Source organism: Anarrhichthys ocellatus, unplaced genomic scaffold (genome assembly GCF_004355925.1).
Source record: "Anarrhichthys ocellatus isolate YVR2014 unplaced genomic scaffold, GSC_Weel_1.0 scaffold87, whole genome shotgun sequence".
Lineage (NCBI taxonomy): Eukaryota > Metazoa > Chordata > Actinopteri > Perciformes > Anarhichadidae > Anarrhichthys > Anarrhichthys ocellatus.
The window spans coordinates 93,630-108,694 of NW_022280117.1; the positions used below are offsets into that span (position 1 = coordinate 93,630).

Genomic DNA, 15,065 nt, shown 5'->3' on the forward strand with positions numbered 1-15,065 from the left:
CACTAGAGAGAATGCAGCTTTAACACATGAAGCATCGACTTCACTCGACAGAACCGGAGATTGCCGCCTGATTCCGACTGATAAAAAGATGATAAACTGTTGTTATGATTCTGGAAAGAACGATGTCACAGAAACTTTTGTTTCTCTTCCAGATGATGAAGGTGATAAACGAAGAGTGTCCCAACATCACCAGGATCTACAACATCGGTAAAAGCTCTCAGGGCCTGAAGATGTACGCCATGGAGATCTCCGACAACCCCGGAGAGCACGAGACGGGTACGAGACAGAACTAACCGAGTGTGTGAACGTCATACAACCACCCGTCTCAATGTGTGATATTCCTTTTCTGTTTCTGCATCCACTAGGTGAGCCTGAATTTCGGTACACAGCCGGACTCCACGGCAACGAGGCGCTGGGTCGAGAGCTCCTCCTCCTGCTGATGCAGTTTCTGTGCAAGGAGTACAGAGACGACAACCCCAGAGTGCGCCGCCTGGTGGACGGAGTGAGAATACACCTGGTGCCTTCGCTCAACCCCGATGCTTACGAGCTGGCCTACGAGATGGTACGATGGGGCAGGAAATAAGCCGCAGAACGTTGATGTAACTCTAGCACCTTGAAGCGCTGAGACCGGGTTACAATACTGGTAGACCTTCTCCTTCTTGTCCTCCAGGGCTCGGAGATGGGGAACTGGGCTCTGGGCCACTGGACCGAAGAAGGTTACGACATCTTCCAGAACTTCCCAGACCTCAACAGCATCCTGTGGGGAGCCGAGGACAGGGGCTGGGTCCCTCGCATCGTGCCCAATCATCAGATCCCCCTCCCAGAGAACTTCCTCAACGGCTCTGTGAGTCTGTTTTAAAAAACCCTCTGAACCCCAAAACCCACCAGCGGGATTGAAAAGCATATTATCTTTAAACAATCACCAAAACTACACCGTTTATCACAGCCAGAAGCTGTAAGAACTGTCATTAACGTCAGATTTTCATGCTTCGGACAGTCCTCGGACATCACATGTGTGATTAACGCTTCCCTCTGATAAAGCCATCGAAACAAAGCTTACATTTGTGATATTTCATCAAAAACATTTTATTCTACATGTCTGATTTAGAATCTGGCCACAAATAAACCGTTTGCTTTAACCAGATTCTGTAAAAACATTAAAGTGTGAGCTCCTCAGTGAAACTATGAAGTCATGATTGATTCATCTGAGACCAACAGTCATGTGACAACAAACCAGAGACACTTTGACTGAACTTCAGGCTGCTGAAGAGGTTGTAAAAATGTGAATAGTTCAATATTTACAACACGTAGAGCCTCGATTTCTTTCCAACATTGGTAACACTCGTGGGTACTTTGGAAAATGTTGTCTGTATAGATTTCATTGTTTTCCAATTTTTGTAAAATAAATTATCAAAATAATTCAACTTGCGTTTTTTTCTTATTTAGGATTGATGTCATTGTAACTGTGTTATTCTGCACTAAAGACATGTTCTAGTTCTCTCTACTTCTAGCCATGATGGTTCTGTTTCCATAGAGGAGCAGAACTTTATGTTACAGTGAACATCAAGGCCACAGAAAGTAAAATGTGACCCGAGCAAAACAACACTGAAACTGCTTGTGGTTCAGAGGTCTAAAGACACCAAATGTTCACCACTTATGATCCAACACGACGTGCTGACATTCACACTTTTCTCTGCTTCTTGCTTTCACAGCTGGGTACGGAGACAAAATCCATCATTTCCTGGATGGAGCGCACCCCGTTTGTGCTGGGAGCCAATTTGCAAGGAGGAGAAAAACTGGTCGCGTACCCTTTTGACATGCAGCGTCCATCAATTTCCGTAAGCCTTTTTATCTATTTTGTTTTACAAAGAAGAACCAAATAAAACATATAGATGATCTCGTCAGCCAGACATTAACCCTATCATCCCTCTGATGGTGTTTAAGTCAACCGATAGCCGGCGTTGGAGAAGCAACGGCGACATGAACGAGGAGACGTGGGCTCGCATTCAGCGGCAGAACGAGGGATCTCTGAGGGAGACGCCGGACGACGCCATGTTTCGATGGTTGGCCATGTCGTACGCCCACAGCCACCTGACCATGACGGAGACCTACCGGGGCTCGTGCCATGGAGACGACGTCACTGGGGGTCAGGGCATCACCAACAGGGCCATCTGGGATCCAGTGGTGGGCAGTAAGTGTTGACACAGAGGGAAGCAAAGAAGTAGCATGGTAGCAGGTATCCATGGACGGATTCATCTGTTTGAGGGTCCCCATCAAAACGAAGAGCTCATCCTGTTCCTCATCCTCTCCCACAGGCATGAATGACTTCAGCTACCTGCACACCAACTGCTTCGAGCTGTCCGTCTTCTTGAGCTGTGACAAGTTTCCCCATGAGAGTGAACTGCCTCTCGAGTGGGAGAACAACCGCGAGTCTCTGCTGTCCTTCATCGAACAAGTGAGAACTAGACTTAGAAGTATGAGACCCCCCCAAAACAAATAGGGTTTTGCCATTTTGTTCTTCATATGGAAACTGGCGTGGTCGGCTTAGAGTAATGTTGGTTAAAATCAAGAGACAACCTCCAGTTCTGAAGAGTGAAGCCGATGCTTCATGTGTTAAAGCTGCAAGATGGCGACAAGATGGCGACAGTCAAATGTCGAACTTGAGACCTTTAAAACTGTAGTCCATAAACCAATGGGTGACGTCACAACGACTACGTCAACTTCTTACATACAGTCTATGTCTGTGATGGATTCTATTGGCATTATGAAGATTTTTAGCCCCAGGGTGTTTGCTCCCTTTCCTGGTGTGTAGAAGTTGTGGTTTTTCCCCCAGTGTGAGGCCTCATCAGCATTGGAGTCCATTGTAACGTCTCTGAAAACGATCTGGCCACTCTGCTCTGTGAAGGATAAAACTATCAGGGGGCTTTTAAGTCTCATCTATAGCTGTTCCAATGTGTCCCAATGAAACATATTCAGATTGTACTGTGGTTGGACCTGAAATACTGTTTCCTGTGCAGGTACATCGAGGGATAAAAGGTGTCGTGAGAGACGTGGAGGGAACTCCGCTGCACAACGCCACCGTATCTGTAGAGGGAATACGGCATGACGTCAAAACCGGTATGTTGGGTTCTTTGCATTTTTGATGACAATAAAGACTTTCTATGGTCAAGAACTTCAGCTCCTAACTGTTTTCCCGAACTCATTTCAGCTGCAGGTGGCGATTACTGGCGGCTGCTAAACCCCGGGGAGTTCAGGGTGACCGCCAAGGCCGACGGCTACACCCCTCAGACCAGACTGTGCATGGTGGGCTACGACTCCGGAGCCACCTCGTGCAGCTTCTCCTTGGCCAAATCCAACTGGGACCGCATCAAGCAGATCATGGCGCTCCACGGCAAGAGGCCCATTCGGCTGGTGCCCAAAGTAAACGTGGCGAAGACAACGGCGGCCACCAGCCCCGCGGCCCCGACCATCGACAGTCACTCCGCCGGCCAGAACGCCGAGCGACTCAGGAGGCTCCGGATCATGCGTCTACGCCGGCTGCGTCAGCAGAGATTAAGAGCCAGTCTTAGCACCACTCCGTCCACCACAACAACAACAACAACAACAACAACAGCCCCCACGACGATACCGGAGACCGTGAGAACCACTTCCTGGTACGACTCCTGGTTTCCGGTGGACAGTTGGATGACCGAGAACCCGTTCGATAGCGTCATCTTTGACTCGGTGCCCACACAGGACTATCCCTTTGAATACACTATTGATTGATTACTACATTCTCTATAAGACCTTATTAACCACTTCAGTCTGCTGCAACATCACAGCTTTAAAAGAAAACACACAACACGTTAAATATTTAGTTCTCAGAGAGTTTCAACTAGTCGGGTAAAGATTGACTACGTTTATATGAACCAAATATTCTGAAGAAGAAGATATTCATAATAAGCCGTTTACATGGAAAGAGACTCGTATAGTGAAGGAGCTGTATATATATATATATATATATATATATATATATATATATATATATATATATATGAATGAGATGTATACATGTCCAAAGAATGATCTACAACCTGAAGAATATCAACATATCACACGTTTTACTCTGAACATGATCCATTCACAATAAGAACTCATTCAGAACATGAATCATATCACATTTTGAATATTGTCCTATTTGGAATAAAAGTGGAGTAAGAGTTTGCATATCAGCGTAGTCATCGTGAGTGGAGATGGATGTGATTTTAAGGGAACGTCCATAAGAGAAATGTGTTTTATTCTTCACAGAGAATTGATCTGGAATAGAAATCTTCTGCTGAGCAGAGACTATACAGATGTGCATCGGCTCAATAAAACAATATACAGCATGTTACGACACAAACATGATATTAAATACTTCTTTATTACAAATGTATGTCTATATGATCCTTTAATGGCTTTACAGTGCGATTGCTGGCCTCAGTTAAACTGATTTAATGTTCTGATGAATGCATTTAATTAAAAAAAGTTAAAGAAAGTGTTTTTCTAAATGACCTGAGTCTGTGTATTATTTATAGCTAAGATAATATTGATCTGTACGAAGCTGATAGGGCAGAGAACTCTTTCGTCTACTTCAGCACTACGGACAGCGCCATCGATTTATGAAAACACAGCAGGAGACAACCTCCAGATCTTAAAAGTGAAGTCAATGGCCAAATCCCAATGTCCCCCCTAAACCCTCAAACCCTGAACCCTCAAGGACTTACTGACGTCACCTGGTAAGTGGGTGAGTGAGAGAGACTGAGGGCTTGAGATGGTGTAAATAGGAATGGGACAGCACTTTTCTGCAACATATCACGTTACCATGAAAACGACAAATATGATGTATGATTGTGTGTATTTTATATTTTGTACTCCTTGATTTGAACGTCTTCAGGCTCTTTCCTCACAAGATGAGAGGTAACTTATCTATTTACTCGTTTTTGTCAAAACAGCTTCAATGACAAAATCAAATATTTGATGAATAAATAAATATCTTCTGAGTTCATGTTTATTTTTTGTTCCATCTTTAACCCTTAATGTTTCCGAGTACATTTATTATGACAGGCTGAACACGTGATCCGTCCTCTTTGTTTACCTTTTTTTTTTTCTTTTTTTTTACGTGTTCATGCGTCCACTGGTTACCCGTGTTTAACGTCACACTGCAATGATTTGTGGGTAATTCCCTTAGGCTAAGTCAGCATACCATGCTGACTTACGGAAAGGGTTCATAAAGGGCTCAAAATGTCTGTGAGAGCCTCAAACACTTGATGTGACAGTGGGACATCCCTAAACCCTCACGGACTTCGCGGGAGCGCTAAACAACATGTCCTCTTTGTAAATATGAAACACTGGAACTACAAAACAAATGTTTGAGAAGAAATCATTTATTTTAACAAACATTTTCAAAGGTTCCACAACAGATGCATCAGAAATAAGAAAACACACACTGTATTCCTCCACATACGTTAGATGTTTCTTGCATTTTCCTCTTGTTTCAAAGTTCACATAAGTCAGCGTCCACGTCATCCAGAGTCCGTTGAGTTCATATTTGTCCGCTGTAGACGAAGTCTGTGCACAGGTAACGATCCACGTTCACGAGCTCCGCAGCTACGACTGGCCGGCTTTCCCTGTCCTGTTCCTCCCTCCGCTGTACCGGAAACTCTTCAGAGGGTTCTTCACCTGGATGTTCTTCTACGAGAGGTTACATCAAAATGAACGTTACGACTCCAACGCATTGCTTCATTCAAACATTTATGGTTTTAATGTGCAGTTCAGATGTTATTCTCTGTAGAACATCAACCAGATAACTACGGTGAAGCCAACTAACCATCATTTCCATTAACGACTATTTTCTCAATTATTTGATTCATAATTTGGGCTTTAAGACGAAAACGGTTCCCAGAGCCTGAGATGGACTCAGAGTTATTAGTTTATCATCATGTTGACTTTAGTGGCGTTTTTAAAAAGGAAACAAATGGCAACAACAACTCTGCATCGATGCACAACCAGAACATGACGATGTGCCCGTTTCTTATTCCCCAAACAGTGACACACCTGTGATGACCCGACTGAGCACTTACCTGTTCTCCTGCTCATCAGTGTGAGGAAGCTACGTTTAGCCAGATTCTACCGCGTCGTCCTGCTGCTTTAATGTTTGTTAATCTTCTCAGAAAGATCCCGAAAGTCTGTAGTTGACGAGGTAACAAGCAGCCTCTGAATAACACGACGTCGTCTCTGACGAGCGAGCAGTCAGCTGGAGAACCACTCCGCCTTACACCACGTTTGGTTTATAACAACGTCCGGCGGCTCAGGTTTTTGTGTGATCTTGTGAGAAGTTATTATCGTTTTTAAATGCTAACGTCTGACAACGAGCCAATGACAGCAACTGTATTTGGACAACAGCCAATCAGATCGCAGCAGAGAAACAGCCAATCAGCCGCACATCGTGGCTCATGAGCCAATTAAAGCTGTTCTATCTGCCACCGACATTAAAATATAGAATATTGATTAACGATAGCAGGATGTTTTACGTCATGCATTCATCCAGAATTATGTTTTATTATTTTATTCCATTATTCTGCAGCCAGCAGATGGCGCTCTGCTGTGGTGCCTTGTTTGAACTCTCAGAACTAAATTCTCACTGGACACTGAGAACCACAGTGGGCTTCATGTCATTCCGTCAACTTTAACAGATTTATAAACATTTGTTCTGACCTTGAAGCTGCTCTTGACGACTCCTTCTGGTGTTGATTTGAGCTTCTTCTTCTTCCTGCGGTTGGACAGCGGGTTCACGGCGCCCTTCAGGGTCTCAGGAACTGAAGGAAACGAAGACGGAGCGTTACGAATGATCGACATCTCTGTCCAAGTACATTTACTCAAGTACAGACGAGTACTTGTGGTACTTCGAGTGTCTTACTGAGGTACTCGGGGACGTTCCTCAGGTGAGGTTTGATGACGGCAGGATGGAGGTCTTTGTCGTGTCTGAGCAGCTGCAGGTCTCTGGGGTTGTCCTCGAAATACGTCTGAGAGACAGAACACAAGACACACAATCACACACACACACACACACACACACACACACACACAATCACAATCACAAAGCGTACACACACACAAAATCACAAAGCCTACGCACACACAGTCACCTTGAGTTTCTCTGAATTGAGCAGCTCCTGTTTGATCTCCTTCAGTCGCGCCTCCTTCACCGCCTGCTTCGTCACTGAGCGCATGGCGTCCTGCACACAAACCGGTTCATCAGCTGAAGCTCATCTTAAGCCTCTTCATCGTGTGTTCTTCAAACGACGAGGAGGATACTCACCCTGCACCGGTACCTGAAGCCTTCGATCTCCTCCATCTTGAACTCGTACGGTTTCAGACCGGAGTCAGCTTTATCTAAAAACAACAAACATTCCATATAAACACAAACATGATCATTTCCTCCTAAAAGGTGAGGGTTAAACACTGGTGCCTTGCTCATTAGCAGCTCTCGTAGAGGTCAGGACTAACTGGATTTACTTCACACAAAACAGAGTTCTACTTCATGTTAACAGATCAGAGGTTCAGTCGTGTGTTTCACCTCCTGTGAGCGCCTCCTGCACCTCCGACAGCAGACTGAGCTCAGTGTGAGAGATGAAGGACAGAGCGGTGCCGGGGTTGTCTGCTCTCGCCGTTCTGCAGAATGAAATATAGATTTACATCAGCATTTGATTCTCATCAGACATGCATGAACATGTGACTGAACTGAAACTCTACTCACCGTCCCACTCGGTGAATGTACGACTCCACGGTTAACGGGAAATCAAAGTTGATGACATTGGCAACGTTTTGGAAGTCGACGCCTCTGGAGACGCCGAACTCTTTGTCCTTCGTCCTTTAAAAACACATCATTCAGTCATTAAAGACCTCCAGATGACACTACAGTCTGTTTAATCAACTCATCTGATATCTGATGACTCGTATCAATAAGTAGTGTTTGTAGAAGATCTGCTCCATCTGCTCCATCTCCAATGTGCTCTGCAGGTTTCATTGAAGTTGTAATCTGAATGTATTCATGTCCTGATGTTACTGAAACGTCTGATCTCTACAGACATCGGACTCTATTCACTGAAACAGTGACTACCTCTCAGGACACGAACACACTAGCAGACGGAGGCAGCAGTAGAGCAGGAGCTCCTGTCTTTGTAGAGATCAGAGATAACAGCTTCAGTGTCTGACAGCAGGGTAAAGAGGTGGAAACACTCAACATAGCGTTCACTTAACCGGATAGAGATTCTGTTAGGAGTCTAAAGACCTTCAAGACCCTCCCTCGACTCACCTTCCTCCTCCTCTCTCCGTGCTCCTCTTCTTCTTCTTCTTCCCTTTGCCAGCCGTCTCCGGAGCAGCAGTGGGGTCGGCCAGACTCAGCTCATCTGTGGCGATGATGTAATCGTAGAAGCCCTGGTTGAACTGAGTGATGATGTGACACCTGCAGGAGGAAACCACCAGAACAGAAAGGAAAGAGGATTAACATGCTGGAAGAAGTACTCAGATCCTTTACGGAAGCAAAAGTACTAACTGTGAAAATACACCATTACAAGTAAAAGTCTTGCATTCAAAAATGTACTTAAAGTCACTACAAGGAACTTTCATGTTGTGTTGCTCCCTGTGGACTAAAGTGGTAGTGTCTCTGAGCACCAGAGTCTCTTTAGAAAACCTCTCATTCTTCTGCAGCAGGGCCTGACAGTCTGACCCTCTCAGTCCTGGTTCTCCCGTGCCTCCCTTCCCTCCAGTGGGTCCAGCAACATGTCCTGGGTCTCCAGCAGCGTGGTGTCGGTGTTGAATCCCAGAGAGGAGAAGCTCTGCTCCTGGAGGAGGAGGAGGAGACGCTGCTGCCGGGAGCTGAGCTCTCCTCCTCCCTCAGGAGCTCCGGATCTGGGTCCGTCCGCGGTGGACCGGTCTCTGCTGGAGTCTGAGCTGAAGGAGGTTCTGGTGAACCTGCATGAGTTCATCTGGTTTCACCAGAATCTGACCTCCGATGACGAGCATTAAGAATAACTCTATAGAAACAGACCATCTTCTCTCTGATGGTCTCTTTACTGATGGAGGTCTGATAGAGGATCAGGACTACACTGAGACTGGTTCAGGACCAGATAAAAGCTCCTCACAGTACCTTTAAGTAAAACCCACTCCCCTCTCCTCTCACCTAGACTGGACGGGCAGCTCAGAGTTGAGCACACAGGCGGGAATACCGAACTGCTCCATGAACAGTTTGAGTCTGTAGCTCCGGTCCACTGCGCCCACAAACACCAGCGTCTTCCCCTGAACCAGACGCAGCTTCAGCAGCGTGTAGACCAGCAGGAACTTGTCCTCCTCCTCACATTTGATGCTGTACTGCTGCAGCTGGCTGCTGTCTGGGAGCTGAGAGCCCTGAAGCTTCAGGATCACCTGAGAGGACACAGGTACAGGTGTGAGGACAGAACCAGAGCCAGCGACATGGTAACAGCGATCAGCTGCTTCCTCTAAAGAGACTCTGAACACGGCATTACAGGGTTGTGCAGCAGCAGCGCCTTCAACGCTTGAACATCCTCGGTGAAAGTAGCCGACATCAGGAACGACTGGTAGATCTTCGGCAAATGACTGTTGGAAAATACACAGAAAAGCTTCGTTTTAGTGGCGAAATACAGGCGACAAGCTGCTTCATGTGTTAAAGCTGCATTCTCTCTAGTGTCCACCAGGGGGCGACTCCTCTGGTTGTATAGAAGTCTATGAGAAAATGACTCTACTTCTCTCTTGATTTATTACCTCAGTAAACATTGTAAACATGAGTTTATGGTCTCAATCTCTAGTTTCAAGTCTTCTTCAACACAGCATGAGCAGCTTTGGATCAGATTATATTTTTATTAGGAATTTAAAAAGCACAACGACTCAAATGATTATCATGATGCAAACCTCCCACAAGATATCAATCGAAATCATTAACAACTTATTTACAAAGCGGTTCTCAGTGGACAACAGATTGAGCCGCTGTGCATTAAACATGTTGATTATTAATGTTCTCACCATAACAAGCTCTTCAGGTCGTCCTCGAAGCCAAAAGAGAAGAGCAGGTCGGCCTCGTCGACCACCAGCGTCTCCAGAGACGAGTGCAGGACCAGGTTCTGGGCGGTGAGGTGGGCGAGGACGCGGGACGGCGTCCCCACGATCACGTCAGGCTTCTCCATTAAGATGGGCCTGTTCGAACACAACATCAATATATATATATAGACACATATACATGTTTTAACTAGTGAAATATGAGAGATAGAGAGATAGATGTGTGTGTGGACTGACCTCTGTGCAGACAGGTCAGCTTTCCCGGTGATGTCGGCCACTCGGACGTCTCTGGAGCAGAACGCCGTCAACTGTCTCATCATGGTCTGAACCTGCTGACCCAGCTCTTTGGTCGGAACCAGGATCAGAGCTCTGACCTCCTGCTCACGGACGCTCTGAAGACAACAAACAAACAAACAGTGAGCGGTCCGGAGGACGAGGAACAGCTGGGTGACATCTGTTTTTCTCCCCTCACCTGTTTGGAGGCCAGGATGCGCTGGATGACGGGTACGGCGTAGGCGGCGGTCTTTCCCGATCCGGTCCGAGCTCGAGCCAGGAGGTCTTTCCCCTCCAGGGCCAAAGGGATCGCCTTCTCCTGGATCAGAGTGGGCTGAGACCAACCCAGGTCTGCAACCGCCTGAACCAGGACGACAAGCAGAGAGTTCACCGAGCAGAACACAACCGAATATTATTATTAATACAGAGATTAACATTTTTACTTTACTACACCTCATATATCTCATACTCCGTATGTAGTATTTTAACAATGAGGTATTACTACTTCTTTACTAAACTGAACTAGCAAGTATCAGTTGGAACATTTCAATCCCAGAAACAAAGGTTTAAATGTCAAGCTGAGAAAGATATAAGCGTCATTATAAACAAGGTTATTCGTTTTAAAGTAGGTTTAACGTTTTTATTCACGTTACATCTGTATTAGTTAGTAGACACACGAGACAAGCGAGCTCAGACGTGACGAACTCCTTCTGTATTTACGTCAAGTTTACGTCACTTTTCTTCGGTTTACATTCTTCAGCCCGAGGTTCAACGTCTCACTAACACTTTATTAAACATGTACTGATGCTGTCAGACGGGTTGTTACCTTTAGAAGACGGTCGTCTAAGCCCATTTCATGGAACAGAAGCCTCTCAGTAGCCATCTCTGCGCCTCACTACAACCACACGTGCGTCGCAGGAATTTGACGTCATGATGCCATCAAGCCCCTCCTCCTCTCAAGCTCCGCATTCCCAGTTTTGTCGCTTATATTCTTCTGAATTAAATCAAATTAAATCAAATTAAATCAAATTAAATTAAATTAAATCAAATTAAATCAAATTAAATTAAATTAAATTAAATATTGTACTTTTTACTCATTTATTGTATTAAATAAAATATGGCATCATTAACTGTATAATCAACCAACTACAGCAGTAAAATCCTGCTTTTACATTAACGCACGAGTCATAATAATCTTTTGATAGAATATATAATAGTAGAACAGTCACATTTTGAATACTTTAACTATATTTCCACTTGCAGGATTTCCACTTGCAGCAGGGTATGGTCACAGTGTGGTATGAGTACTTTTACTTCAGAGAGTAATCTGAATACTTCCTCCTCCTCCACCTCTGAATGGACCTCATGGTGAGGTTGTTTATTTTTTCTCCCTGATTTCCCTCATTTGACCGGAAGATGGCGACAAAACGCCACCAAAGAAAACGTCACACTGGACCCTCATTAACAACTAAACATATCAAATAACCACGATTATTATCAGCAGAATTAAAACATAACAACACCAGACAACACACTCCATTTATGCACACACACAGCATGCACGTGACTTTGCCCCGAGTCCGTGGAGTCACGTGCGTCTCGATGAGGACTTGTTGAGAAGGAGAGGGCGCTGAGAAGATGTCTGCTGCTGGAGGAGGCTCAGCAGCAGCAGCAGCCTCCTCATCTCATCCATCCTCCCTCAGCACATACACGAGTCAACATGGCCGCGGAGCAGCTCGCCCTGCAGCACTGAGACACGGACCACAACAACACACAGGTAAGTAACAACAAGCACGAGCACTGCACGTCTTTATTCCCTATTATACAGGATTGTAGTGTCAGTCACACAGACATGCAGCCGAGGATTCACCAAAACAAAGCTACAGGTTAATATTTGTTACATAATCTGAAGATGATAATATTCTAATGATGACATTATTTCCCTTCACTCGATTCATTCCAGGCTTCTGTACGTGTTTCATAGTTCATCGCTTTAACATTTCATGAGGCGAATCGGTGGTTGTCTCCTCTCAGATTAAATGGCGTTCATGTCCCGGTTCTCCCGGTCCCGGAGCAGCTCCAGGTCTCCGAACCGAAAGGACTCCGAGCGTGTCTCCCCGACGCTGACGGTGTCCGAGCTGGAGCGGCTCCTGTGCACGGGCAAGACCGCCTGCAACCACGCGGACGAAGTGTGGCCGCGGCTCTACATCGGCGATCAGTGAGTTCCACCTGCTACGCCTCATGATGGAGGAAGTATTCAGACCTGTTACTGAAGTCACAGTAGCAGGAAAACAGTGTAGAAGTACTCTGCTGCAAGTACAACTCACTGCGTTCAAAAACCTGCATGTACTTTTGGTTCAAAATATACTTTAAATATAATATAATATAATGTAATATGATGTAATGTGATCTAAAATAATATAATAAATATAATATAATATATTGAATATAATGAATATAACGTAATATAATATAATATGATATAATATAGAATTATATACTATATTATTATATAATTATTGATGCATTAAAGTGTTATCACTTTAATGTTGCAGCTGGTAAAGATGGAGCTCTTTATAATTATTTAATATAATAAAGGATGAGTTCATCTGTAATAATACATCCTAATATATTAGTGGATTGTTGAATATTAGCAACATTTAGTGTTAATCTGAATCTTAAAAAGTAACTATCTAAATCTGTCAAATATAAAGTGGCATCAAATGGAAATATTCAAGTAAAGTACAAGTACCTGAGAATGTTGCATGCGTCCGGTAGCACTGAACAAGAGCGTGCATCCGTATTATTGAGCTACAAATGCTTTCATCTAATGCACGAGTCATTGTGAAGCAATGCAGCAGATGAGAGTGAAAAACAAGCACGTGCATCAGTGTGCACAACATCTCAAACATCCCATAAATAATGAGACGGACTCGAACCCTGAAGCTGAACACAGACAGTCTGTCAGGTTCAGGCCGGCAGAGGAAACAAAGCAGCAGACGCGGTCTAGACGAACGAACCGGTTTATAAATAAGTGAGATGAGAAGCAGGTGAGTGAGTGGGCGGGAAAAAGACAGGTGACGAAAGAGATCACTGTAGGACGGCAGGGATCTGATGAGAGCAAAGAAACAGAATACATGTAAAGTATTCATCAATTAATAACAATAACTCACTTACTTCATACATCAGTGGTGGAAAGTATGATTTTACTATTTTAGGGGAGAGCGGGTCATCATGTACTTTTCAGTCTCAATTTTTATGTTAAATTAAATATTATTTCTGGTGGTGGATCAATTTACTCTTAAATAAAACGTCAGACATTAATTATGGTGCACTGAATATGATTTAATTAACAGTTTGATGTCCCAAAAAGTACAAATATCGAATATTTCATGAGAGAAAACATTTTCTTGAATCAGAACCACAGAATGTATATAAGAAATGGACATAGTCGTCGTGACGTCACTCGTTGGTTTGTGGATGTTTTGAAGCATCGAGTTCGGTGATTTTGTCGTCGCCATCTTGGATTACGGACATTGCCATGTTGTTGTTTTTCGCAACCAGTGAACAGGAAGTGACCATATCTGGACTGAGGAGGAGTGACGTAGAGACGACATATACGTCTCTGGTAGAGACCTGTCAATCACCGTGTAGCCCCGCCCTAAAGCATCCCCTGCTTTATGGTCTGTGTGACTCTAAATGGACCATAATGCACTAAATGAACATCATGCTGTATTGAAGAAGACTTGAAACTAGAGATTGAGACCATAAACTCATGTTTACAATGTTTACTGAGGTAATAAATCAAGAGAGAAGTAGAGTCATTTTCTCATAGACTTCTATACAACCAGAGGAGTCGCCCCCTGGTGGACACTAGAGAGAATGCAGCTTTAACACATGAAGAATCGACTTCACTCTTCACCTCCCCGGAGGTTGCTTCCAGATCTCAACTTAGTTGCGTGACACATCTGCCTTTGTTTACGTCGCTTTTATGTAAATATATAAATCACACATCAGTTTGACGGACTGATTCTGGACTCCTCTTCTCTGCAGAGACATCGCGTCAGACCGCCGTGAATTGTCCAAACTGGGCATCACTCACATCCTCAACTGTGCACAGAGTAAGTGGCGCGGTGGAGCCGAGTACTACGCCGGGATGGACGTCACCTATCACGGCATCGAGGCTCACGACTCGCCGACCTTTGACATGAGCGTCAACTTCTATCCGGCTGCTGAGTTCATCCACAAAGCCCTCACGAGTGGAGGTTAGTGTGAGAACGTTTGTGTGTGTATGTGTGTGAGGAGGATATTTAGAAATACATTCAAATGATAAGGAAATAAAAGATTGTATTTTATTTGATTAAAACAAATCTCATCAGTTTTAATGCTGCATAATAATGAGTTTAGAGCTCATGTAGGAAGTTAAACAGCTCATAATTCATCTCTAATATCTATTTTATATTCATGTGAAAACATCTCCTTCAAACTACTGGATTTATTCTAGTTTATCACCAAAACTACATTTTACAGATGACATGTGAACACATCATGATAACGTTATAATGTACCTTCAGCCAGTACTCATGTTCACTGAGCAGAGCCTGAAGGCATCATCATGTAACTGAAGTGAACCTCCGTTGGTTAGCTGTTAGCGGTGCTGCTAACGTTACTAGCTCTCCTCCTGTTGGGTAGCCGTTAGC

The 15,065-nt window shown here is 44.4% G+C and overlaps 3 protein-coding genes across 7 annotated transcripts in view; 2 read left to right on the forward strand and 1 right to left on the reverse strand.

Annotated features, from left to right (window-relative positions):
• Positions 1-3,974, forward strand: part of aebp1a (AE binding protein 1a) — a 19,656-nt gene extending 15,682 nt beyond the window's left edge. For all 3 annotated transcript variants that reach the window (XM_031875123.1, XM_031875124.1, XM_031875125.1), the window contains 8 exons: positions 153-276; positions 366-562; positions 671-844; positions 1,713-1,838; positions 1,945-2,191; positions 2,316-2,455; positions 3,018-3,117; positions 3,209-3,974. In XM_031875123.1, coding sequence (XP_031730983.1) covers positions 153-276; positions 366-562; positions 671-844; positions 1,713-1,838; positions 1,945-2,191; positions 2,316-2,455; positions 3,018-3,117; positions 3,209-3,765 — 1,665 coding nt within the window. In that variant the 3' untranslated portion in view covers positions 3,766-3,974. The remainder of the gene's footprint in view (positions 1-152; positions 277-365; positions 563-670; positions 845-1,712; positions 1,839-1,944; positions 2,192-2,315; positions 2,456-3,017; positions 3,118-3,208) is intronic.
• A 1,413-nt stretch (positions 3,975-5,387) lies between these two features.
• Positions 5,388-12,577, reverse strand: ddx56 (DEAD (Asp-Glu-Ala-Asp) box helicase 56). 3 transcript variants are annotated; one of them, XM_031875127.1, is made up of 16 exons: positions 12,339-12,577; positions 11,920-12,114; positions 11,192-11,359; positions 10,565-10,726; positions 10,330-10,484; positions 10,060-10,230; positions 9,546-9,636; positions 9,203-9,444; positions 8,336-8,485; positions 7,778-7,891; positions 7,598-7,692; positions 7,340-7,413; positions 7,167-7,256; positions 6,938-7,043; positions 6,736-6,836; positions 5,388-5,712 (listed from the first exon to the last, which is right to left on the reverse strand). In XM_031875127.1, the coding sequence occupies exons 3-16, from the start codon at positions 11,246-11,248 to the stop codon at positions 5,629-5,631; spliced, it is 1,692 nt and encodes a 563-aa protein (XP_031730987.1). In that variant the 5' UTR covers positions 11,249-11,359; positions 11,920-12,114; positions 12,339-12,577; the 3' UTR covers positions 5,388-5,628. The 3 variants fall into 3 exon arrangements, with proteins under 3 accessions (XP_031730987.1, XP_031730988.1, XP_031730986.1); XM_031875128.1 differs by having other exon boundaries at positions 11,192-11,356; positions 11,920-12,577; XM_031875126.1 differs by having other exon boundaries at positions 11,920-12,577.
• Positions 11,836-15,065, forward strand: part of dusp26 (dual specificity phosphatase 26) — a 4,805-nt gene continuing 1,575 nt past the window's right edge. The window contains exons 1-3 of the mRNA XM_031875130.1: positions 11,836-12,142; positions 12,400-12,583; positions 14,419-14,630. Coding sequence (XP_031730990.1) covers positions 12,405-12,583; positions 14,419-14,630 — 391 coding nt within the window. The 5' untranslated portion in view covers positions 11,836-12,142; positions 12,400-12,404. The remainder of the gene's footprint in view (positions 12,143-12,399; positions 12,584-14,418; positions 14,631-15,065) is intronic.

Coding starts and splice junctions, on each gene's coding strand:
- ddx56 (XM_031875127.1), bottom strand. CDS start 11,248: ATGGCTACTGAGAGGCTTCTGTTCCATGAAATGGGCTTAGACGACCGT. Junction 10,727..11,191: donor TAGACGACCGTCTTCTAAAG/GTAACAACCCGT, acceptor GTCCTGGTTCAG/GCGGTTGCAGACCTGGGTTG. Junction 7,693..7,777: donor TACATTCACCGAGTGGGACG/GTGAGTAGAGTT, acceptor TTCATTCTGCAG/AACGGCGAGAGCAGACAACC.